The sequence below is a fragment of the Cervus canadensis genome, chromosome 29 (assembly GCF_019320065.1).
Source record: "Cervus canadensis isolate Bull #8, Minnesota chromosome 29, ASM1932006v1, whole genome shotgun sequence".
NCBI lineage: Eukaryota > Metazoa > Chordata > Mammalia > Artiodactyla > Cervidae > Cervus > Cervus canadensis.
This window is the reverse complement of record NC_057414.1, coordinates 37993364-38017671: the sequence shown is the minus strand read 5'-3', so window position 1 is coordinate 38017671 and position 24308 is coordinate 37993364. Positions and strand designations below refer to the sequence as shown.

At 50.8% G+C, this 24308-nt stretch overlaps 1 protein-coding gene across 1 annotated transcript in view; it reads right to left on the bottom strand.

The window, feature by feature from the left end:
• FADS2 (fatty acid desaturase 2) overlaps positions 1 to 24308 on the bottom strand; it is a 37575-nt gene that overhangs the window by 4829 nt on the left and 8438 nt on the right. The window contains exons 2-7 of the mRNA XM_043452301.1: positions 19918 to 20028; positions 18227 to 18424; positions 18006 to 18107; positions 12443 to 12568; positions 4427 to 4487; positions 3963 to 4039 (exon numbers count right to left, since the gene is read on the bottom strand). Coding sequence (XP_043308236.1) covers positions 3963 to 4039; positions 4427 to 4487; positions 12443 to 12568; positions 18006 to 18107; positions 18227 to 18424; positions 19918 to 20028 — 675 coding nt within the window. The remainder of the gene's footprint in view (positions 1 to 3962; positions 4040 to 4426; positions 4488 to 12442; positions 12569 to 18005; positions 18108 to 18226; positions 18425 to 19917; positions 20029 to 24308) is intronic.

The window sequence follows — 24308 nt, the reverse complement described above, 5'->3', positions numbered from 1 at the left end:
AGCTCTGTTCAGTTAATCTCCACAAGCATGCAGTGAATACCTTCCCTGTGTCAGGGGCTGAGTTAGGTGCTAGAGGCAAACAGAAGTGCTTGAAAGCCCCTTGTCTGGAAGGACAGACTTTAGACGGAGATCCCTTCCATAGCATACGGAAGGGGAAACACAGTTACAGGGGTGACGGCAGCAGGGCATGAGGTCCAACCTTGTCCTGATTTAGAAAGACCCCCATCGGGAGGTGGTGCCCGAGACGGGCTGGGACACAGCAGAGGTTGGCCAAGCAAAGAACAGTAGGATGGATGTTTGCAGAAATGACAATGCATAGAAAAGTCCGATGAGGCGAGCAGGGAGGGGCTATTTTACATATAGATTATATGCTCCACATACTCCAGCCCAAGCGCTCCAGGTCGGGGCAAGAGACCATGGCCAGGTCACATCCGCCTGGGGGAGACTGGCCTCTATCTTGGCGGCAAGGAAGAAGACCCACTGTGCTTTAAACGACAAGAATGTGGTTCCATCTAAATCATAAAAATAGGTCCCTGCCAACTGGAGGTGAGGAGATTCGGTTATTCCAGGAGCTCAGGGATGAAATGAGAGAGGCCCAAACCAGGACCCCTGGCCCTGCCGAGGGGGCAACATTCTCCAGGACTCTAGGAGGCAGGGGCAGTTCTGTGCAGAGACTGCTTGGTCATGGTGAACCCAGGCTGGTCCCGGGTGTCGGTGTCATTGGCTGGGGAGGAAAGGAGTGGGAAGAGTGGCTCGGAAGGGGTCTGAAGGGCCAGAAGTGAGTGGAGGGCAAGACCTTGGGACAGAGGTGGTCTTTAAGGGTGCATGTGCGACTAACAAGTCCCTCAGTCATGTCTGACTCTTTGCGACCCCATGGGCTATAGCCCGCCAGGCTCCTCTGTCCATGGGATTCTCCAGGCAAAAATATTGGAGTTGGTTGCCATTCCCTTCTCCAGGGGACCTTCCCAACCCAGGGATCGAACCTGAGTCTCCCACATGGCAGGCAGATACTTAACTGTCTGAGCCACTAGGGAAGCCCTTAAGGGGGTGGGGGAAGCCAGTATTTTAAGTTCTGTTTCTACTTTTCATCACATTCATTTTAATTCCTTTTTTGTGTGTGCTCAGTGCAGTAGTATGTACACATATGTTAATGGAGGCGCGTGCCTATTAACTGTGGTACAAAATGATACATGACCATGGACCACTGGTGTCAGGGGTGAAGGGATAAAGGTGATAAGGGAGACAGAGGTGGAGGAGAACCAGTAGAGGCTGGACTTGGAAGCCGACAAGGAGAATTTCAAGAAGGAGCGGATCGTGGGATCAGATGCAACGGACCTCCAGGAAGTTGAGGCCTGGGGACAGCTCCAGGATGTAGCCACTGGCAATGCTGGTTGGCCTTTGGGGCTGGACAGTTCTCAGCAGTGCAGGGGGGTGGGGGTTGGGGGAGCTGTCCCAGGCATGGCATGGTGCCCATTAAGTGCCAGGTACACTCCATCCCCGCTGAGTTGTGACAATCAAAAATGTCACCCTGGACTTCCCTGGCAGCTTAAGTGGTTAAGACTCTGTGCTTCCAACGGCACCGGGCCCGGGTTCGATCCCTAATCAGGGAACTAAGATCCTACATGCTGTGAGGTGTGGCCAAAAAAATCCCCTAATTCTCCCCAATATTGCCAGTGGCTCAACAGAATTCTTCCCACTGAGGACCACCACCCCAGGTCCCATCTGCACTTGGCACCTAAGCTCAGTTACCATAAATCAGAAAATCACAGCACAGAGCATGCCTCTGCCACGCGGGCCTCTGAGGGGTGCACTTGCGTCTGGTGCTAAGCCTGGTTAGTCAGCTACTGCTGTGCACTAGAAGCCCAAAGTTGCACCCTACTCCCTGGCAAGAGAGCCCTGACCCCAGGGGCCCGATCAAATATCCCTGGCTGGGCCACCTGAGCCAGTTCAGGTATAAAGTCTGATTCCCTTTCCTACTGTGCCTATTTCATGCTTTGTCCTTCAGGGAACACACACAGGGAAAAAAAAAAGCGGGGGGTGGCGGATTAAATATTCATGTCAGGCGTCTGCCATAAAAGCAGATTAGAGTGTCCCGAGCAGCGCTATCCTCTTCCACTATGACTCCTCCCAGGGCTCAGGTGAGCCCTGGTGAAAACAACAGTCACCACAGGGGCAGGAGAGTTGGGTTCCAATTCCCACCCCCTCACTGACCCAGAAACTCCTTCTCTCCGGCCCGGATGCGCCGGACACAGCTTCCCTGATAGCTCAGCTGGTAAAGAATCCACCTGCAATGCAGGAAACCCCGGTTCGATTCCTGGGTCAGGAAGATCCACTGGAGAAGGGATAGGCTACCCATTCCAGTATTCCTGGGCTTCCCTTATGGCTCAGCTGGTAAAGAATCCGCCTGCAATGCGGGAGACCTGGGTTCGGTCCCTGGGTTGGGAAGATCCCTTGGAGAAGGGCAAGGCTACCCACTCCGGTCTTCTGGCCCGGAGAATTCCATGAACTGTATAATCCATGGAGCCGCAAAGAGTCGGACACGACTGAGCGACTTTCACTGTGGGTGGCAGGGCCTAACTGTTCCTGAAGCACAGCGGGAACTGATGAAAGAGCATGCCCGACAAGCGTGGAGTACAGGTTTTACCAGCACAGGGCTGGCAGGGACTTCCAAATCCCTCCTCTTCCCCAAACACCCCCAACCTGCTTCTGAGTCCCAGGCTGGCCCTCTTAGCAGAATCAACAGGCACTTCTGCCAATAATACCCAGGGAAGCATGTAAGACAAAGTACTCTGAAGTCCTTCAATTGCTATACAAGCACGAGGACCTGTTACTGAGTGAGCAGTGTCTGGGGTGTGGGAGCGGGGTGAGTCCAGGCGGTGGCATTGGGGCGTTCTCATGTCTGATCCACCCCTTGGTGTCACCTTGGGCAAGCCCCAAACTCTCAGAGTTTCAGTATCTTCACTTATGAAACAGGGTTTTATAAAACAAAAAAAGATCGGTGATACCGACCAAGTGTCTGCTTGGTCTGGAAGGAAGAGGTCTTGTCCCTGTCCCAGTCGCAGTCCCAGTGAACCCTGTTCTGCCAAAAGCAGGTTCTGCCCAGGGCGACCACTTCCCCCAGGGCCTCCCATCACGGGCACATCCTCCTCCTCTGAGAACCACGCCTACGCATCTAAATCAAGCCAAGGACCGTTCCTCTCCAGGGTCCCGTCTCTCTCTGGAGTGATGGGCAGGATTGTGTCCCCTAAAATGACTCTTCATCCCCGGGACCTCACAATGGGACCTTATTTGGAGACAGTGTGCTTGCAGATGTCATGAGTGAAGATGCGATCATTAGGGAGGGCCCTAATCCATGACTGGTGTCCTAAGACAGAGGGGAAACCCGGAGGCAGAACCACCCACGGAGAAGATGTTGGCCATCCGCGAATCAGAGGCAGAGGCCAGCCCAGACCATTTCTCACAGCCCCCAGAAGGGCCAACCCTGCAGGCTCCTTGATCTTGGACTCTAGTCTCCAGAGCAGTGAGACAATAAGACCCTGTCGTTTAACAGAAGTGCCACCCAGTGTGCGGCACGTTCTCACACAGATTTAGCAAACTAAGTGCCAGGCTGCTCTCCATTTACCAACGGGAGAGCAGTGTGACCCGGACCACTGGGTCTAAGGGGCCTCACGGGGACTCAGGAGGGTGAGGGCTGGAGCCTTGGATGGGTGGACTGCATGTGACTCATCACTCGGCCTTCAGCAACTTTCTGAGGGGGCTCTGCCAAGGCAGGGGCTCTCCCAGTGGACGCCCTGCATGGGGGGATCTTTCGGGCTGGGGTGCTACAGCCTCACTGGCTCCTGCTGGCCTCAGAGCAAGTCCCTTCCTGAGGGTGACAAGGTAGTCACCCCAGGAGGAGATGCCGTGGGCCGCCCCAGGGCCGAGTCGCCCTGCTCCCACACTCCTGGGTCCCCTGGACTCACCACCCAGTCCTTGCGAACGATCATGGTCATGATGATCTGGTACTGGAAGTACAAAGGGATGAGCAGCGGCGGCCCAACTGCGAGAGAGAGAGAGAGGAGAGGGGCTTGGAGCGGCCTGTTCCACCCGGCGGGGCTGGAAGATGGGGAGGAACTGGGAGGGCAGAAGCCAGGATGTGGTGCCAGCTCTGTAGCTCCCGGGCAGAGGAGACTGGAACCTTGGCACCCTGAGAAGGGGGCTGGAAGTACCCGCTGACACCCTGCCCAGGAAGTCCGAGTGTGGCATCCAGGTGTCTGGGCCAGTGTCCCTTCTGTGTATCACGGGCCAGGATGGGTTTGTGGCTGTTGTTGCTCTGACAGCTTTGGCGTCACTTTCTGGGTCTGGAAGGGTGTCGGGTGGGAGCAGGGATGGACAGCCACACTGGGAAGGCGGTCGGGGTGTGGTTGTGGGGCGCCCCGGCACTCACTCAGGAAGAAGTACTCATGCTGGCGGTTGTAAGGCAGGTATTTCAGCTTCTTCTTGCCGTACTGAGGAGAGAAGCAGAGACTGTGAGCCCCCAGGACCCCTCGGACCCCCGCCTCCCATGCTCTCCTCCACCCGCTCTGCAGTCCCTGCTCCTTCCTCCCACCCAGGGAAGCTTTCTGTCCCTCTGCACCCTGGGCCCCTCTGGGCTGCCGGTTGCTCCGGCCAACACTTCCTCAGCCTTTGCTGGGCGCACCAATCCCAAGCTGGCCTCTCAGCTCAGGTGCTCCTCTGGAAGCTAGTGCTTCCAAAGCTGAAGCTCGGGGTCAAGTCACTGCCCACGGCCACACAAGAAATGGGCTGGCCAGGATCTGAACCCAAGAAAGCAGACTCAGAGCCCATGAGACAGGCAGCGAATAAATATTTGTTGAATGAATGCACCACGGAACAAGGAACTGGGGTGGCGGGGGAGTGTGCAGAGGCACTCAGAGGGAGCTCCTTGGCCAGCTTGCACCCCTTTGGAGAGAGAAAAGCCCCTGGGTCCCCTTGAGGAGCTCCCTGGAGCCCTCAGTGGCTGGGAGAACCCAGGTAACGGCTCGGGAAATTGTTACCAGTTACCAGGTTGAGCATCTAGTCCCTTGAGCCGTCTGCAATTTCCAGGCTGAGGCTTACCACTTGAGGTTCCAGGCCAGAGGGGGTTACCACAGGGACTCTTCAGGACACACCTGGTCACCTGGTCTTACCCCGGGCACTCTGATGCCCAGGCATACCACTCAGGAGGGCTGAGAGGTCTGGCTGGGGTGTGGACATCCTCATTGTACAAAGCGAGTGTGAGCCAGGATGGGGGTGGGAGCGGGGAGACCCACAGCCCCACAGGGTCCCTGCAAGCCCCTTAATTCCAAAGTCCAGCCCCCCGAGGACCAGCCCACCCTGCTCCTTGGGGAATGAGACCAAAAGATGCCGCCCACAGAGGGGGACCTGCTCTTGCCTGCAATGCTGGGGGACTGTTCAGGGAGCCCAGGCTCCTTGGGCTCTGCCTCACACCAGCTGAGACTCGGCACAGGTCACTTAGCCTGCCTGAGCCCTGCTTGGCATCCAGTTAAGAGGAGTCAACGAGAACACGGGCATAAATGCCAGGGACTGACCCCTGGGACATGGCTCTTCACCTGCCCGCCACTTCCCACCGCCCCCAGCTCCGAAGGTCAGTGCCACCCTCATCGCATGATGTCCACTCCTGCTTATTGCAGCCAGGAGATCAAAGCATGTTACATAGGGAGAAACCTGGATGTCCTCTTGGCCAATGCTCCCGTTCTCCAGGTGAGTACACAGAGATGGAGTGAGTGCCAGCATCACAGGGAGGGCCCACGGAGGAGCTCTGGGTGAGAGCAGAGCCAAGTCTGTCCCCAGGGCATTCATCTTGGCACCAGTGACCATGGGGCTGGCACACCCCGCTGAAGCACCGTCAGAATCTATCTGTTTGGTCCGTGTGGCCTCCTGTGCCTTGGCAGGGGTCTCCCCCAATCCCCAGAATGCACGAATCCTTTGCACGAAGGCTGTCGTTAAGGCTGAGGCTGGTTGTCCAGTGGTTATGAATCCACCTGCCAATGCCGGGGACGTGGGTTCAATCCCTGGTCGGGGAACTAAGATCCCACATGCGTCAGGGCAACTAAGCCTGTGTGCCGTAACTACTGAAGCCCATGTATGTGCCTAGAGCCCTCAAGCAGCAACAAGAGAAGTCACCACAATGAGAAGCCCTTGCACCCCAAACAGAGAGTAGCCCCTGCTCACTGCAACTAGAGAAAGCCCGTGCACAGCAATGAAGATCCAGCACCGCCAAATAAACAAAATTTAAAAGCTCTTGCCTACTGATTGTCAGTTGGGAGGAGTCAGCCTTTGGACACGAGTCTGCCCTCTGCACCCCAGCCCCTAGGCTGCCAGCCTCTGAAATAAAGGGAACTTTTCTTTCTACCAATCTTTCCTCTTATATATATTTAAAAAAAAAAGATCGAGGCAGGCCCTGGAGAGATCCCAGTCAGGGCACCCCAGACATAGTCCTGGACAACATTGCAGGGGAGGGAGGGATTAGAGGCACCCCGCTAAGTGAGTGGTCTGGTGGTCTGGGTTCTGGGGAGCATGTTCTTCACAGAACAGTCCCCCCGCTCCCTCCCAGAAGCCAGGAAACAGGCCCAGACTTTGCAGGCTTCTCTAGCCCTGATAGGTGCCCTCCTCACCATACCTCTGCCCCACAGGTCGTCCCAAGGGACAGCCCCAGGCCCAGAGGAATCTCAGGCTGGCCCAGCTCTATTCTGGGAGTGAGCACTAGGGGCAGGATAGGCTGACAGAGGGTCCCCAGAGAGGGACTCGGCAGTGGGCACCCCGGGAAGCTGGTTTGAAGCTGCCTTCGCACAGTGAGCACCCTGTCTGCAGTGATCCCTGGTCCCCTGTAGGGGGTGACAGGAGATTAACGGGCTGATGCTCCCAGGCCAGTCAGCACTGTCAGCTCCTGCGTGCATCCCTTCAAGGGCCGAGACTGCCCTGTGGGAGCTGCCATGTCACTGCCCCCAGGCAGCGGCTGGCCCCTCTGCCCACACCTGAGGGCTCCAGCTTTGGGGTGGGGGGTTCCAGATTTGGAAGCAGTTTGTTATTTGAGCAAATTGCTTTGCAGCCCCCCTTCCCCTGCCATGAGATTTGGGTTTGTTATGGGTACTCCATAGATCTGTTGAGGGCCGGTGGATGATGGGGCGATGAAAGCCCTTCAGGACTAAAGGAAGGCAGGTCACGGTTACACGGGCACCTGTGTGCCGCGATACACGGACCGTCACAGGGCATCTGATCCCATCCGGATGACCTCAGCTAGGGGGACTGCAAGATCGCCTGTCAGTGTGAGGCTGACCCAGGGCGCTAGCTTCCCCTCTGAAAACCAGCAAGCACAGCGGGGATTCGGGGATGCCAAGTCAGGCGTGGGCCCAACCTGGTTTCTTGACTTTCCCATGCTCAGCTCTCTGCAGCCCTCGGTTGTCTGCCGTGGGTGCAGGGAAGGGAGGGGAGAGGTGTCTTAGGATAAGAAACCCTCGGAGGAGGGGCTCTTGGCTTCTTAATACATCAGGAAGCTGGAGGGATCCAAGAAACACAGGCCCCTAGCGTCCAGCAGGTGGTGGCCCCGGGCAGGGCCTTGCAGGACCTGGAAGCCCTGGCTGGGAGTCATTCAGCCAGGGTTTGGATTGTGGCACTCACTGCTTTTTCTAGCTGTAGCCTTGAGCTAGTTATTTCACCTCTCTGAGCCTCAGCTGTCCCATCTATAAAACGGGCTGGATGAGAGCTCCTGCCTCACGGTTAAGCAAGGATTAAGTGACGCCCCACATGTGGTGCTCAGCATGGTGCAGGGCCCAGGGACTAAGCAAGAGTCAGCCTCCCCCTCCACGGGGGCCCGCAGGCCCTGGGGGGAGCCTGTAATCCTCTCCCCTGCAGGAGAGTCCTCATCACACGTGAAGAAAGCCTGGGCTCTGGGGCGGTCACAGGGAAGACGCAGACTCAAACTGCGTGTCCACACCCCGAGGTGCAGCGGCACATGCAGGACCCACTTTGATGATGTGTCCTCAAGCCGAGGTTGAAAGGGATGCAGGTCAGAGGCAGCGGCAGGGGGAATCCTGGCGGCCTGGCTTCCCGGAGGCCCACGACCCTGGGGCCCTGGCCAGCTGACACCCCAGTGCTCCTCCTCTCCACGAACCATGAGGCCCGACTTAGATTACGGGCTGAGGGGGTGCCAGGGGCATGTACAGGGGACTTTTCAGCCTTGGAACAAAATATCTGAGCAACAAGGGCCTGCCTTGTCCGTTCAGGGTTGGGGGAGGGGGGCAGCTGGAGAGCCCTGCCTGCCTCTGGGAAAGTGCAGACTCACAGGCAGAGAAACGAGGAGCCGGCCACGGCAGGCATGCGAGGAATGGCAAGACTCCAGCCCAAGGGCCCCGGCTGCTCCAAGGGAATACTTGGCCTGTTCGCAAAGGTAGTCTGGAGGGTCAACTGCTGACAGGCCATGGGGCAGGGAGAGCCTCCCATGGGGTCTGAAAAGCAGGCTCTCAGGCCCAGAGGCAGGCGGAAACACTCCTGGCTTCTGAGAATCCACTTACAGAGTTCCAAAAAAAAAAAGTGGGCAGCAGGGAGCAAAAACAAGACTACCCCTGACATCACCACTATTCAACTCTGTTCTGAATTTCTAGTAACGTCATAAAGCCTAAACCAGAAATAAGAGTGGAGAGCTATTAGAAAGTGTCTAAATTTTCACTATTTTCCAAAAATATGATTGTCGACTCAGGAAATTCAAAAGAATCAACTGAAAAACAACTAGAATCACAAGCAGACATCAGTGGACCCTAGTTGGACGTAAGATAACTAGCCAAATGGCAACAGTTTTCTTGACTACCACAGAAACCCCTGTACAAAATATAGACGTTATTTAGGATTCAATTGAAAGAAATATGGCCACAAGGCATATAAAGAAGAGGAAAAGCTTTCTAAGAGGTATAAAGAAGAGACTCAAGTGTAAATGGAGAAAGATGTCGTATTTCTGGATGGAAATGATGTAAATTTTTTCTGGAAGGGGCAAGTCAGTCCACGACAAGCTCTTAGTGAGTTAGAAGGAGCCACGGGTGCCCAAGTCACTCAGACAGTGTCCTGCACTGACGCTCAGTCCAGACCAGGCGCTGGGCTTCAGGAGAGGACACCTCACCCCTCAGCAGGCGCAGCGTGACCCAGGAAGGGGAAACCAGAAAAACTGGCTGACTCCTGCAAGTTATGGACGTAGACCATCATCTTAGCCAAGCCTCATGTGGCCAAAGTCAAGCCTTCAAAAGTGAACCGAAGGACTTCCCTGGTGGTCCAGTGGTTATGACTCTGCGCTTCCACTGCAGGGGGCATGAGTTTGATCTCTGGTTGGGAAACTAAGATCCCACCTGCCACAGGGCCAAAAAAAAGTGAAACCATAAAGCACTGAAAATATATGAAGAACTTTCTAAGCATAAAAGGAAGGTTCTGGGACTTGCCTGTGGTCCAGTGGTTAATACTTCGCCTTTTAATGCAGGGGGTGTGGGCTTGATTCCTGGTCGGGGAACTAAGGTCCCACAGGCCTCATGGCCAAAAAATAAAAATAAAACAGAAGCAATATTGTAACAAATTCAGTAAAGACTTTAAAAAACGGTCCACATTCTTAAAAAAAAAAAAAAAGAAATCTTAAAAAAGAAAAGTGAAACCATAAAACACTAAAAATCTGTGAAATACTTCCTAAGCGTAAAATAAAGATTCCTTCCAAGCAGCATGGTCCTGGTGACACCAGGAATCCAGGAATAGCTGGCTTCTTCCCGAGTATGTGAGAGAGCATTTCACAGAGCACTATGGTCATGGTCTTAACGTCAATGGCAACGGGATGGCCCGATCCCCCAAACTTCCACTGTACCTCCCAAAAGTCCGCACTTGAGAGGCATCCAGGGAGAGATGTTGGAAGGAGTTTCACAGCTACCACACAGAAAGAGACGCCTTGGCAGCATCACTGGTGAGACTAGGCTTTATTGTCAGGAACACAGAGAGTACTTGTCAAGCCAGCCAACAGCTCTACAACATGAAGCCTCCCCACCTAGAAAGCGAAGACTTTGTCTTTTTATCACATGGACTCCACTTAATCAGTCCTACTAATCTAGACACCTCAAATCAAAGCAAGCAAACTCATTCTGAGAAGGAAAATGCAAGCATGTATTTTGGCAAAGAAAATCCTCGCACTTGAGAAGACTCGTTAAGAGTCCCTTGGACTGCAAGATCAAACCAGTCAATCCTAAAGAAAATCAACCCTGAATATGCATTGGAAGGACTGATGCTGAAGCTGAAGCTCCAATACTGATGTGAAGCCACCTGATATGAAGAGCTGACTCATTGAAAAAGACTGTGATGCTGAGAAAGATTGAAGACAAAAGAAGGGGGATAGCAGAGGATGAAATGGTTAGGTAGCATCACTGACTCAATGGACATGAGTCTGAGCAGACTCCCGGAGATAATGAAGGACAGGGAAACCTGGCGTGCTGCAATCCATGGGATTGCAAAGAGTTGGACATGACTTAGCAACTGAACAACAACAACAAAGTCCCTGGCCAGCCAGAGAGGCGCCACATATCCAAAGAGCCAAATTTTGGCTAATTTCCTCTGAACTGATAATGTCACAGAAAACTTATGTTTCTGCTCAAATATTCTGTTGGGTAGATATGAGACGGGAGGAGTAGGGTACCAACCAGAGTTGAGGAAACAGTCTCCCTCCTCTTCCTCTTTGAAGTCTTGGATGCCAACACTGCTCGGAATACAACCAGTTCAAGACACTGCTCCTTATGGAGGGTAAAAGTGCCTCTCTTGGCAAATGCTTATCAGGCTTATCTGTGCACAGTTTGGTCACACTTAAGATCTACATAAAAGCAACAGGGATCTTCTAAACTTTGGTTTACATCATCAGTGTATTTCAGAAAAGTAAAGCTTCTATAACATTTTTTTTTTTTCACCTAGAAGCTCTACTTAAAAAAAAAAATTAAATGAGGAAGAGTCTTTAAATCCTTTAAAAGCATTGGGCATGGCTTTATTCAAAGACTCAGCACTGGACAGCCCCAGATGGAGGCTAATGCACTTGGACTCCAGCAAAGAGGCCCACGTTTGGTGAAGAAGCCAGTTGCAGGAAAACTATCTAAGTTTGAATTTTTGTTTTTAAAAAAGATATGTGTGTCTATGTTTCTTCACACATAGAAAATACCTGGAAGGATTAGAGACTGCTGTCAACAGTGGTCACCAATGTTGACACCAACAGTGGTCAACAGTGTCAGGGGCATGACAACTGGGGGCACAGCAGGGATGGGAGAGATAACAGGCGACTTGCTTCTCAGTCTGGTCAATTACTGTTACTATTTAAATGCTTACAACAGGTATGTCTATACTTATAATAAAAAACTAATATAAAACCAAGGCAGGGACTTTCCTGGTGTCCAGGGGTTGGGAACCTACCTACCTGCCAATGCAAGGGACATGGGTTTGATCCCTGGTCTGGAAAGGGACCCACATGCCATGGAGCAACTAAGCCCACATGCTAAAACTACTGTGCCCATGTGCTGTAACTACTGAAGCCCACGTTCTACAGCCCATGCTCCATAACAATAGGAGCCACCACATTGAGAAGTCCTTGTACCACAACTAGAGAGAGAGTAAGCCCCCATCACCAGAACTAGAGAAAACCAGTGTGCACCAACAAAGACCCAACACAACCAAAAATTAAAAAAAAAAAAAAAAAGACTTTGCCTTCCAGTGTAGGGGGTGAAGTTTCGATCCCTGGTCTAGGAGCTAAGATTTCAGATGCTTTGTGGCCAAAAAACCAAAACATAAAAAAAACAGAAACGATATTCTAACAAATAAAGACTGTAAAAATGGCCCACATTAAAAAAATATATTAAATTAGTTAATTAAATAAATAAAATAAAGACAAGGCAGTGTGATGTAGTGGAAGGAAATGGCTCAGTTGTCAGATCTGGGGCCTCATCCTAGAATGGCCACTAAACGATGTAACCCTGACCACATGCCCTCCTCCTGCTGAGCTTCACTTGGCATCTGTGGTGAAGCAGGTGGAACCAGACCCTGTGGAGGTCCCTCCAGCATCGGGGACTGTGACTCTCCAAGTAAGGTTTCCTGGAGCTGGTCTTTGGGAACCAAGCATGAGCTTTGGAGTTGTGCCTTCCTGCCAAACTGTAAGGAACAAGCTAGGAAATGCTCTTCCCCAGCCCATGGGTGTCAAGGAGGTATCTAACACTCTGATAAGGAGCTGCCTTTGTTTTTTAGGAGGCCATTCCATAGAAATTCCAGCTGGAATGATTCAAGGTGTCCAGGAAAGGTTTCTGTGTAAATATCAGACACAGAGGTGTCTGTCTGACTCTCCACCCTACGGTCCCTCCCCTGATTCCTGCGCAAGCCAAACAGTCCCGTGGCCACCCTGGCCCCTTCATCGTACCTCGATGGGCTGCCATTCACCCAGGACAAACACGTGCAGCATGTTCACATCGGGATCCTTATGGAAGATGTTGGGTTTGGCATGGTGCTGGAAGTGGCGGTGGTTCCACCAGTTGGCAGAGGCACCCTGTCAGGGGAGGAATAGCGATGAGCAGAGCAATCCTGGTAGTGGGGGCGGGGGGGCCCAGGACCCGCACGTCTTGGGACCAGATCCTAGCAGGTCCGATACTCAGGTCCCTAAAGTCAGAAATTGACTCTGCCAGTGCTGAGTCCAGAGTGCTGGGCAGCCCCTTGGCCAGGACTTCTGCAAGGAGCCGATTTACTCCACCCCTCCACCCTGATCATAAGATGGTGCTGGTGATGGATGGAGAGGCAAGCACTTCAGCACACGTTGGGGGGCCTCAGCTGTCCACCAGTCCCAGGGGGGAGGCTAACAGCCCTCATCCTCTGCTTGTCTCTCATGCACGCCTGTTGTGCAGAGGGGAACACTTCCACTTGGGGAACAGTAAGAAGTGGTCCCTTACCATATGGACCCAGCACTGTGCCCTTAGGTATGTGTACCGAAAAGAAACGAAAACATGGCCACACAAAAACTTGTACACAAACATTCCCAGCAGCATTATTTAAAATAACCAAAGCTCATGCTCTGATGAAGGGATAAACACTATGTGGCAGATCCAAATGGAATCTTTTTGGCCATGCCATGAAAAGGTGTGACGTACTGACACGCACTACAGTATGGATGAACCTGAAAAGTACGATGCTAAGTGAAAGAAACCAGCCTCAAAGGAGTCTATTTACAATGTCCTGCGATTCCATTTACATGAAATGTCCAGCATGGGGGAAATCCATGGACAGAAAGATGAGTGCTTACCCAGTTCCAGGGTTGGGATGAGGGGTTTGGAAGAGATGGCTAAGTGGTGTGGGGTTTCCTTTAGGGGTGATGAAGATGTTCCAAAACTGATTTTGATGGAGGGTGCATAAATCTGTGAATATACTACAAGTCATGGACTTGCACACGTAAATGGGCAAACTGTAGAGCTTGTGAATTAGATCAAGAAAGCTTAAAAAAAAAAATGAAGACCATAAATGGCTCCTGCTCTCAGAGGGCCCAGAGAGTAACTGGCAAGAGACAGCCCCACAGCCAGAGGGGCCACTGCACTGAGAGGTGACCACTGAGTCATGTGGGTGAGTCACACCATGTCCAAAAGGCTTGAGCTTAATAAACAATCACCAACACAAGCAGGTAAGAGCTTTCTGGCTCCAACAGGCAAATGATAATCCCAGGTAACTCCCTGGCAGTCCAGGGATTAGAGTTCCAAGCTTTTACCACCGAGGGCCAGCTTCAGTTCCTGGTCAGGGAACTAAGATCCCACATGCCGCACAATGTGGCCAAAAATAACAAAAAATTATAATAAAAATCATAATAAAATTACAACTCTAGGAGACAAAACGCATTACATGAGTATTTCTTTCAAGGCCACGAATTTCTGTCTCACCAGCTCCAACTCCAGATGTATTTTGAGGGCATGTCCCTCTATGGAGTCACCCAGTCATACAAAGAAGGAAACAAAACTCCTCTGACTTGTCAGCCTGAGGGTTTCATGGGTGAGCAGCTGCTGGATCAATCAATGCTTTGGCCTAGGGTTTGGCCATCTACAAAAAGGCCTAATTGCAAAAACAAACATTTTACTTGGAAGATGTTTGGGTACAAACGCAGTCCCTGGACCCTAAGGGCCATGGGCGGGAACAGCTCTGAGCAGCTGTGGCCTTTGCAATGACCTCAGGTCCCTGGGCCTCCAAACCCAACAGAGCAAAAATAAAAAATAACAGCAAATGAGAGCTTAGAGGATTGGGAAATGAGACGATACATTGGTCTTTCTAGCCAAAAGGAGCCAAGTTCCCGGGAAAAGCACAATGGAGTCCATGGTACAAAGGAATTAAGGAGCAAGGTATGTGAAACATGCGGTTTAGAATCCACCAACCAAGAGATGTTTGTTGAATGAATAACTGGAGGAAAGAAAGATGGGCTGTGAGCACCTTAAGGATGAGATGTGGCAAGGTGGGGCCACCCCCGAACTTGGCATGGGGTGTAATGATGAAGTAGCTTTTGATGGTGCTCTTCTCTGCTGATTCTCTTCCATTCTTCTTCACTAGGCCCAACTTTACATACCATTCCTGGGACAGGGCAGCCCTGCCTGCCTTGGAGCCAAGATTCAATAATGCCTGTCCCGGGGATGGAGCAGGGAAGGAGGCCAGCCCTTGTCTACCAAGGGAGAGTAGGGCCTCCCTCCACACTGGGGTAGGGGGCCCTCACTCCACATGGGTAGGGGGCCTCACTCCACACCGGGGTGCTTCACCCCACACTGGGGTTGGGTGGGTCTCACTCCACACTGGAATGTGCTGACAGAGCTGTAAAAGTTTTGGGAGGCCACTCAGAAGGTCTGTCCTTGGGCAGCATACTGGGTAGGAGGGGGCAGACATAGTGAGGGTCCCTTTTCTGACAGAGGCCGAGTGACGGCCTTGGGGGAAGGGGAGCGTGAGCTGTCACAGAAGCGGAGAGAAAGCCTCCTTGGTTGGCGCCAGCAGGGGTGGGCAGAGCCATAGTAGAGCCTCGTTAACAATATTTTCAAAAATCTGTCACCCTTTTGCTCATCTTGTTTTGAATTGAGAGAACTGCCGAGTTTGACGATCTCTCTCAACCAAGCGACAGTCAAGTAATTTTTAATTAAATTAAGTTGAAGTAAAATAATAATAAATTTGGTTTCAGTATAAATAATAAACTTAAACTTCGTCTTGGGGCTTTTTATATACCACCTTTCCAAATTTTAAGTAGCTTTCAACTACTTTAATTCTCTGGTGAACAAAATTCAACCAGTTTAAAAAAAAAAAAAGAGAGAGAACACATAAAAACATGTATGTAAGATACAAGTTGTCCTTCGGTTTCATATTCCAATAAGTCTCAAAGTCCTAATATTTATTTAAAATGTTGGTATTTTGTTTATTGTGGATTTTTTTTTTTTGCATTAATTTTACTTAAACAAACAAAAAAAAATTGCATGGCAGCCTGGATAGGAGGGGAACTTTGGGGAAGAATGGATACATGTATATGTATGGCTGAGTCCCTTTGCTATCCACCTGAAACTATCACAACATTGTTAATCAGATTATACCCAATCAAAAGCTTTTAAAATATTGCATTAAAATGCTACTTATTTCACTCCTGATTCTTTTTGTCATCGCTTGAATTTTGCGTTCCTGGGACACACTTGTGTGCTCACTTGCCTCACCCTAGTCCCAGCCCTGGTGACCCCAGATAAGGCTGAGGAAAGACTTGTGGGTTCCAAAGATTTCCATTTCCAGATGCAGTCTAGATGGTGCCAGGCCTGGCGGTTTGCATTTTATCCTGAGCGCAATGCCAAATAGACGCTCACCCTCACAGAACCATGTCTGTACAAGGTTAACCCCAGGAAAAAATGGCCACCGGAAGTGACATGCGGAGAAATGGCCACCGGAAGTGATGGGGACCAAAGGAAAAGGCGTATTTGGGAGGTGGACCCCCCCCCCCCCCCCCCCCCCCCCCCCCCCCCCCCCCCCCCCCGCCGGAATCCCACGGCAGCGTGGGCTGGCATTAAGAAGCGGGTCCCAGCATCCTGAAGCTCCCGGCACCCCGTTCAGGGCCCTCAGTGGGCTGAGCTAAGACGTCCAAGTTGGTGGGGTCCTTGAAGACTATAATAGGACCATGTGCCCACCACGTGCCAGAGCGATGCCATGAAAGCCAGGATGCTCCTTGCTCTGGGGCACCCCTGACTGAGCTGCCTGGTTAAGCCACTGGCTTGGACACAGCACGCAGGACACAGCTAGCAGGGAGCTAGCAAGCCATCAGCAGAACCCAGGGCCCTGACCTCCTAGAACCTCCCAGCCTGAGTACCCCATCACTCCAGATTTCACAAATCAACGTTCTACAAGAAGGCCAGTCCCCTGTCCCGACTTCATCTTCTGACAGAAGAGCTGTGTCCCAGAGCCCTTCAAGGTTACACAGACATCAGGAGGGACAGGCCCTCCCGGCTCCCACCCAGAATCTGGAAACAGGACAAAGTTCATCTTTGTTAAGTGTGTAGGGATAACCTGGGTCTGGAGTGAAATGTTAATCTCAACACTGAGGAGGGTTTTCTCCAACAGAAAAGGGAATAAAATGAAACAAAGCGCTCTACTATGTGCATCCTTCACCCCTGAAGTTCTGGAAAGAAACCAGATTCTCAGACAGCTCCAGGCTCAGGGCCAGGCAAACTGCTTACTAAGAAACTGGTTACCAGTTCAGTGGTAATTCACTCCCAACCAGACCCTGAGCGGACAAGTGAAAGACTGGATGTTGTTGGGTCACAGGGGTTGCCATTTAACCCAGACACGTAGCTTTTCCCAAGCCAAGGTAGGGAAGGACAGGAGTCTTTGCAGCTAGATGCTGCTAGGGTAGTGCTGGGCAGGAGCATGAGAATCTGTTTCAAAGGGAGACTTGGCAAGGACTTATTTCCAAAACCAAAGAGATAATGCCTATCACATGAACACAAGGTTGCTGGCAAGTCCAGTTCGTCTTTGTACAAACTTGCCAAGCTACAAGGCTGTTGCAGGTCTGCCTCCTGATCTGTAGGGTGATGAGACAGCTACCTGCCCTTCTGGGTTTTACACAACTCCTGCCCTTTGGCTCAGTACACTGTTTGAAGTCCCTTATCTAAAGACTTAAGAGAAACATGAGGTCTCAGATATAAAACATCACCTGATGGAGGGAGCATACCGATGTATCAACAGAGATTGTTTCTTCAGATGCAAGCTATTATATATGGAATGAATAAACAGCAAGGACCTACTGTGTAGCACAGGGAACTGTATTCATTATCCATAATGGAAAAGAATATGAAAAAGGGATGCAGGAATGTATACATGCTTGCGTGCTAAGTTGCTCAGTCATGCCCGACTCTTTGCGACCCTATGGACTGTAGCCCGCCAGGCTCCTCCTTCTGTCCAGGACATTCTCCAAGCAAGAATGCTGGAGTGGGTTCCCTTTTCCTTCTTCAGGGGATCTTCCTGAACCAGGGATTGAACCCTCGTCTCTTACATCTCCTGCATCGGCAGGCGGATTCTTTACAGCTAGTGCCACCAGGGAAGCCCACCAAGGAAGCCCACATATAACTAAATCACTTTGCTGTACAGAAGAAATTAACAGAACATCATAAACCAATTCTGCTTTAATTAAAAAAAAAAAAGAGCGAGAGAGACTGCTTCTTTACTGGCTCCAAACTGAAAGGGATTTATCAGTAAGTCCTTAGGTAAGGAACAAATGTAATCAACTAAGAAGCATGTGCCTGTTTGCACAACCACTACCCTAGTTTTGTGTGTCTAGTGTGGTTAGGAGACAGGTCTTAGAAGCTCAGAGAAGCAGAGGGTTGGCAGGTCCTGCAGCTCACCCAGGACACTGACCAGAGTGGTGACCTGGTCCAAGGGAAGCGAGATGGCAGTGTGCCCACCACTAACTGATGGAATGGATGCCCAGGGTGGCCAACATTTACCTTTAAGTGACCGATGATGAACTTGTGAACGATGTGGTTCCACATGGACTTCTTGTAAACAGAGAGGTGGCCGTAATCGTGTTGCAGCCATCCAGCCTGGGCCTGGGAAGAGAGGGCCACGGAGGCTTTCAGAGCATTGGCGCCTAGGCACCAGGCCTCTGCCAGCTGGGGGAGGCAGGGGGCGGGGGCTTCAAGTGACAGGTGAGGATGTCACGCCTCACCTGAGAGGTAGCAAGGACGAAGGCCGTAATGATGGTTGGAATCCAGCCGTTGCCAAAGTAGAAGATAGTGAACCAGGCGATGCTCTCCATGGCGATGATGTGGGCCAGGTGGAGAAGGAAGAAGAGCTGGTTGCTCTTGAACAGGTTCATGTCCTCAGCGGTCTTCCTCAGGGCCCGGAAGTCCTCGGTGATCTGGGACTGTTGAGCCAGAGCACAGGAAGGAGTCAACTGCCCAGCCGCTCCAGGGGGGCACCAATCCACACACCCAAGCCCCAGAGGAGCCCAGTTGCTAAGCACTATAACGGCTGCTGTTGCTCTGTACCTGCCTGGACCTGGCACAGCCTTGGAATTATGTGTTTGTCCACAGCCAGTTCAGTGGCAGAGAAAGGATTTCACTCAAAATGCTGTCCATTTCGTGTAGCAGCATTATTCAAGATAGGCCAAAGACAGAAACAACCCAAATTCTATTAATGGAGGAAGGGCTGAATAAAATGTGGTGCATACATACAATGGAATATTACACAGCCTTCAAAAGGGAGGGAAATGATGACACATGCTGCTAATGAGCAAACCCTGAAGACATTAAGCCAAGTGAGATTAAGCCAGACATGAAGAGACAAATACTTATGAGTCCCCTTCTATGAGGTATCTAGAAGAGATTCTTCAATGGAAAGAATAGTGTTTACCAGGAGCTGTTGGGAGGGACAGATGGGTAGTTAATGTTTATTGGAAACAGAATCTCAGTGTGGGGTGATGACAAAGTTCTAGAGACAGATGGTGGCGATGGTTGCACAACAGTGTGAATGTACTCAAAGCCACTGAACTGTGTATTTCCAGAGAGTTAAAATGGGGAATTCCCTGGTTGCCTAGTGGTTGGGATTCCACCCTTTCACTGTTAAGGGCCCCGATTCAATCTCTGGTAAAGGAAGTGAGATACTTGCAAGCTGCCCAGCACAGCCAAAATAAAATAAATATTTAAAATAAATATTTTATTTAAGAAAGGTTAAAATGGTAAATTTTATTATGTCTATTTTTTACACCATTTTTTTCTTTTTTTAAAAGTTTAAGGACTTCCCTGGAGATCCACTTATTAAGACCATGCTTCCACTGCTGGGGATGTTGGTTCGATCCCTGGTCAGAGGACTTAAGATCCCACATGTGGTGTGGCCAAATACATGAACTAAATTAAATGATAAAGAAGCTTATGTTTTCCACTACCTGACATGCACCCCTTGTTCTGAACACTCTATCAGACAGGAGAGGGCTCAGTGCGCTGGGCACATGGGAAGCAGAGTCAAGGGTGGGTGTGGGAAAGAGGGTATCACTGGGAGAAAGAGGGAAGCTAGGAGGCAGGGGTAGGGCATGAGGGGGAAGAAAGCCCAGATATAAGGGCAAGTGACTGGGGAAGAGAGAAACCCTCTGTGCCCAGCCTGGCACCACTGAGGCCCCAGAGGTAGAGAGGCTAGGAATGAATTACTCCAAGGGCGGGGGTGGGGGGCAAGCCTAAGCTGGCACAGGAGGAGGCGGGCTCACCAGGGCCAGGGGAGTCCTCCCTGACCCCAGGTGACGAGCAGTGGTTCTCCCTGGACAGGCACAAAGGCTCCTACCCCGTACCCTACACTCACCATTTTGGGGTGATCCCCTCCCCGCCACCCCAGCCCTCCCCTCCTTCCTCATCTGGTCAGACTCACATTCTTGCCGTGGTCCTGGCTGGGCTCCTCAGGGGCCAGCTCGCCAATCAACAGGGGCTTCATGAACTTGCGCACAAAATCAAGGTTGCGGTGGAAGGCCAGGAAGGCGTCCTGGAGAGCAGGGGGCAGGTGGTGAGTATCTCTACCCCGGCTCCGGCCAGCGCCTCCACCCCAGGGAGGGCAGGGCTTGCCAGCAGAAGCTCTGTGCCACTAGGACAGCAGGACACCAAACGGGGCATCCATGATCCGACCCCAAGTGTTCTCTGAGCCTCCTCCTGGCAGGTCCCTCGGCGCCGGATTCGCATGGCGATGCCACTTGCAGCCGCACTGTGATGAGGGGCTGCTGAGCTCACCAAGGATGTTTACCAAAAAATGTGCCCCCCTCCAGGGATGCGGGCTGGGCAGGGCTGGGAACCAAATTCTCCGAGGGCTACACTGCCACCCACCATGAAGCACATATGTCTGTCAACAAAGAACAAGCCTGGAGCTTACCACAGGTATGAAAAATATGCTTAGATGATGCTATACCCAAAACAGATACACGATTACATAAACGCATTGGTGGGAAGAGCTCTTTCATATTTTGAAAAGGTATGAAAATAATTATGAAGATTATGAAAGCTTTTTTATGTAGATCTCTAAACTGTTATATGTTAAGCCTGTGGCATCGGGCCTTGCTTTATCTGCGTTACTTTCCAAACTCTCTAATACTGCTGCATTGCTTTTAAAATGAAAAGAATGAATGCTGTGTCTTTTCATCTTTTTTTCCAATTATTAAGCAATGGGGATAATTTTGGCAAATTCACAAAATGTACAGAAGAATAAAGAGGAAAATTAATACCACTCAGAGAATGACTACCACTGCTAATATATCAGGATTTTTTTCTCCAGTTTTTTTCCTATACATGTATGTTACATAAAACAAATATAGCATTTCTCTTAGAGATGAGCTGACAATAGAGTCCCCGACCCCCATAGTAAGCAGTGTGAGGTCACAGTGATAAACAGTGTTCACCTTGCATCAAACTAAGCTTCAAGGTGCACCTGAAACTAACATAATACTGTGTGTGCCTGCATAGTCAGTAAGTCATGTCCAACTCTTTGCGACCCCTGGGACTGTAGCCCACCAGGCTCCTCTGTCCATGGGATTCTCCAGGCAAGAATACTGGAGTGAGTTGCCATGCCCTCCTCCAGGGAATCTTCCTGACCCAGGGATCAAACCCAGGTCTCCTTCATCTCATGCATCTCCTGCAGTGGCAAGCAGATTATTTACCATTGAGCCACCTGGGAAGCCAACATAATACTGGACATCAACTGTATTTCAACTTAAAATTTTAAAAAATCAAGTTTTGAGACTTTGCTTGGAGAGAAGAACAAATCAAATGACACTATGAGAAACAATTGGAAAAATCAATGCAGTTGTAGAAAAGTGAGGATGTCTGTGTGTGTGTAGGAGGTGTGGGGGACGAGGGGCCATAGATTAAAAGAGACAGAAAAAGGTATAACAAAAGACTATAAAAACTGCAGTATTTGATTTGAAAGGCTCCTGTTTGGGATGGGGGGAACCCAGCAGTTCTCCAAGACATTCTGGGGTTGAATGAGAAATTTGGAATATGGACAAGATAGCTGGTCATATTAAAAGAATCACTATTGAACTTCCCTCATGGTCCAGAGGTTAAGAATATGCCTGCCAGTGCAGGGGACAAGGGTTTGATCCCTGGCCTGGGAAGATTCCATATGTTGCTGGGCAACTAAGCCCACAGGCCCTAGAGCTTGCTCTACAACAAAAGAAACCACTGCAATGAGAAGCCTACACCTCGAAACTAGAGAAAAGCTGGCAAGCAGCAACAAAGACCCAGCACAGTCATAAATAAATAATATTAAAAATTAATAAAGAATCAGTATTAATTTTATTAAATGTAACCAAAGTATTGAGATCCTGTTAGAGAATGTCCCTGTTCTTAGAGGATGCTGAAATGGCATAATAATGATGCAGTTTATTTTCATATTATTTTCATACGATTCAGCAAAAAACAATGCATATATGCATAAAGAGGAATATGAAATGTGGCAAAATGTTGAGATTAGTGAATCTTGGTTAAGGATACACAAGTGTCCAATTCTTTCAACTTTTTTGTATATTTGGAAATTTTCATAACTTAAGAAAAAACAAGGAAAGGAAGAAATGAGGAAGATGCTGACAACTCATAAAAGTGTGTTCAGCCCCCGTGCCCAAGTATCTCACAAGGGTAATTGCCAGTCTTCTTCCGTTTCCTGGCATCAGGCCCTTCTGCCTGGTCTTTATTCTATTTGTGTCTAGAACAGACTGACAAAGCAACACTTTGTACAGAAGAAAACTGGGCCCGGAGTCTTTTAAAAATGTCTGCACCCCTACCTTGCTGAACCAAAAGGGATGGTAGCAGAGGATCTGAGCAAGTACCCCTTCAGAGAAGAGATGGGCTGCTATTGCAGGGGCCCAGATCAGGCAGTGAGGAGCCTGGGGTCTGCTCTGGGCCAGCAGGTACCTCCGCCCCATCCCTGCCTCCATCTCCTCTGCATGTGGCCTTGGTGGTAAGGCAGTGAGCATGCGGGCGTGCTAAGTCGCTTCAGTCGGGCCCGACTCTTTGTGACCCCATGGACTGTAGCCCCCAGGCTCCTCTGTCATGGGATTTCCCAAGCAAGAATACTGGAGTGGGTTGCCATGCCCTCCTCCAGGGATCTTCCCACCCCAGGGACCGAACCTGCATCCCAGGCGGCTCCTGCATTGCAGGCAGATGCTTTACCACTGAGCCACTGGTGAGCTGGCCTGCAGTGAGCACAGCCTTCCAAAGTCAGAGCTGACCCTCAGGCCCTGTCACTGCTTCACCTCGAATGACACCACAGCTTTTGAAAAAAGGGGAAGTTCTCGGTATGGCAGTTTCCTGACGAACAACGGCTGATAATAATGAAACAATCTCTACTCTGCCAGGCCATCGCCTCTCACCCAGCGCCCATGGCCTCCCCCAACCAGGTCCAGGTCACATCTCCCAGCCTCTGCCTGGATTGAGGAATCTGGTGGAGCAGATAAGACTCCTGTCCTGACCGAGGCCACCCCTGGGCCATCTCCAGAGGCCAAGGGAGAGAATGGCCACAACGTGCCAGGTGGGGAGAAAGGAAAGTGGTCTCCATTACCTCCCTGAAGCCTCAAGCCCCACTTTACAGATCAAGGCACTGGAGCCCGGGAAGGTGACATTCATTCAAGTGGCATTGTTGTTTAGTCGCTCAGTCATGTCTGACCCTTTTGGGACCCCGTGGACTGCAGCCTGACAGGCTCCTCTGTCCATGGGATTCCCCAGGCAAGAATACTGGAGGGGGGTGCCATTTCTTTCTCCAGGGGATCTTCCTGACCCAGGGATCGAACCCAAATCTTCTGCACTGGCAGGTGGATTCTTAGCCACTGAGCCACCAGGGAAACCCTCAGGGTCAACTCCAGGTTCACCCGACCCAGGGACCACGTCCCCACAAGCCTCACATAGGTTGAGAAAGCCAAGCTCTGTTAATTGTCTCACTGTCTACGGCAGATGCAGCAGCTTTCTGAGCAGGCCTGGTGGAAACTACCTGGGAACCTGCCAAGCTGGTTACCACGCTCTTCTGCCTGGCGACCTGCTTCCTCAGCATCTCAGGGCTGGCTTGTCCCAACTTACCACCCCATCTGAAAGAACCACGCCCTAGTCCCATGCTTTCTAGGACATCACCCTGCTTTACCTTCTTCATAACCGTTATCAAAAACCACAAGTTATATTACATGCTCACTTCTTTATTGCCTGTTTCCCCAACTAGAACATAAGCTCCACCGAAGGGCCAAGCCTGTCTCGTTCAATGCAATAACCTCAGTACCAACGGCGATGTTCCAATGATGTGGGGTTTACAGGATCCCACAGCTGTGTACCCTCTCAGCTCAGCAGACTTTTCCACTCTTCAGCCATTTTGCACCTCTTGTGCTTCCAGAATATCATTGCCTTCTTGGTGGCTGAGATTATGCAGGTCAGCCACTGAACCATGGATTTTGTGTACCCATGAATCTTTACTTGTGCTGCAGTTCCTAGTTTAGAGAAGAGAAAAGAGACTGATGGAGGTGAAGCCAATGGGTCACGCTCCAGGTGCACCTAACTCTAGACTTTTCTGCTTTTCACACAAAAGTGAAAGTGATAGCTGCTCAGTGGTGTCCAACTATTTGTGACCCCATGGACTGTAGCCTGCCAGGCTCCTCTATCCATGAGCAAGAATACTGGAGCGGGTTGCCATTTCCTCCTCCAGGCAATCTTCCTGACCCAAGGATTGAACCTGGATCTCCTGCATTGCAGGCAGATTCTTAACCATCTGAGCCACCAGGGAAGCCCTGTTCATACAAA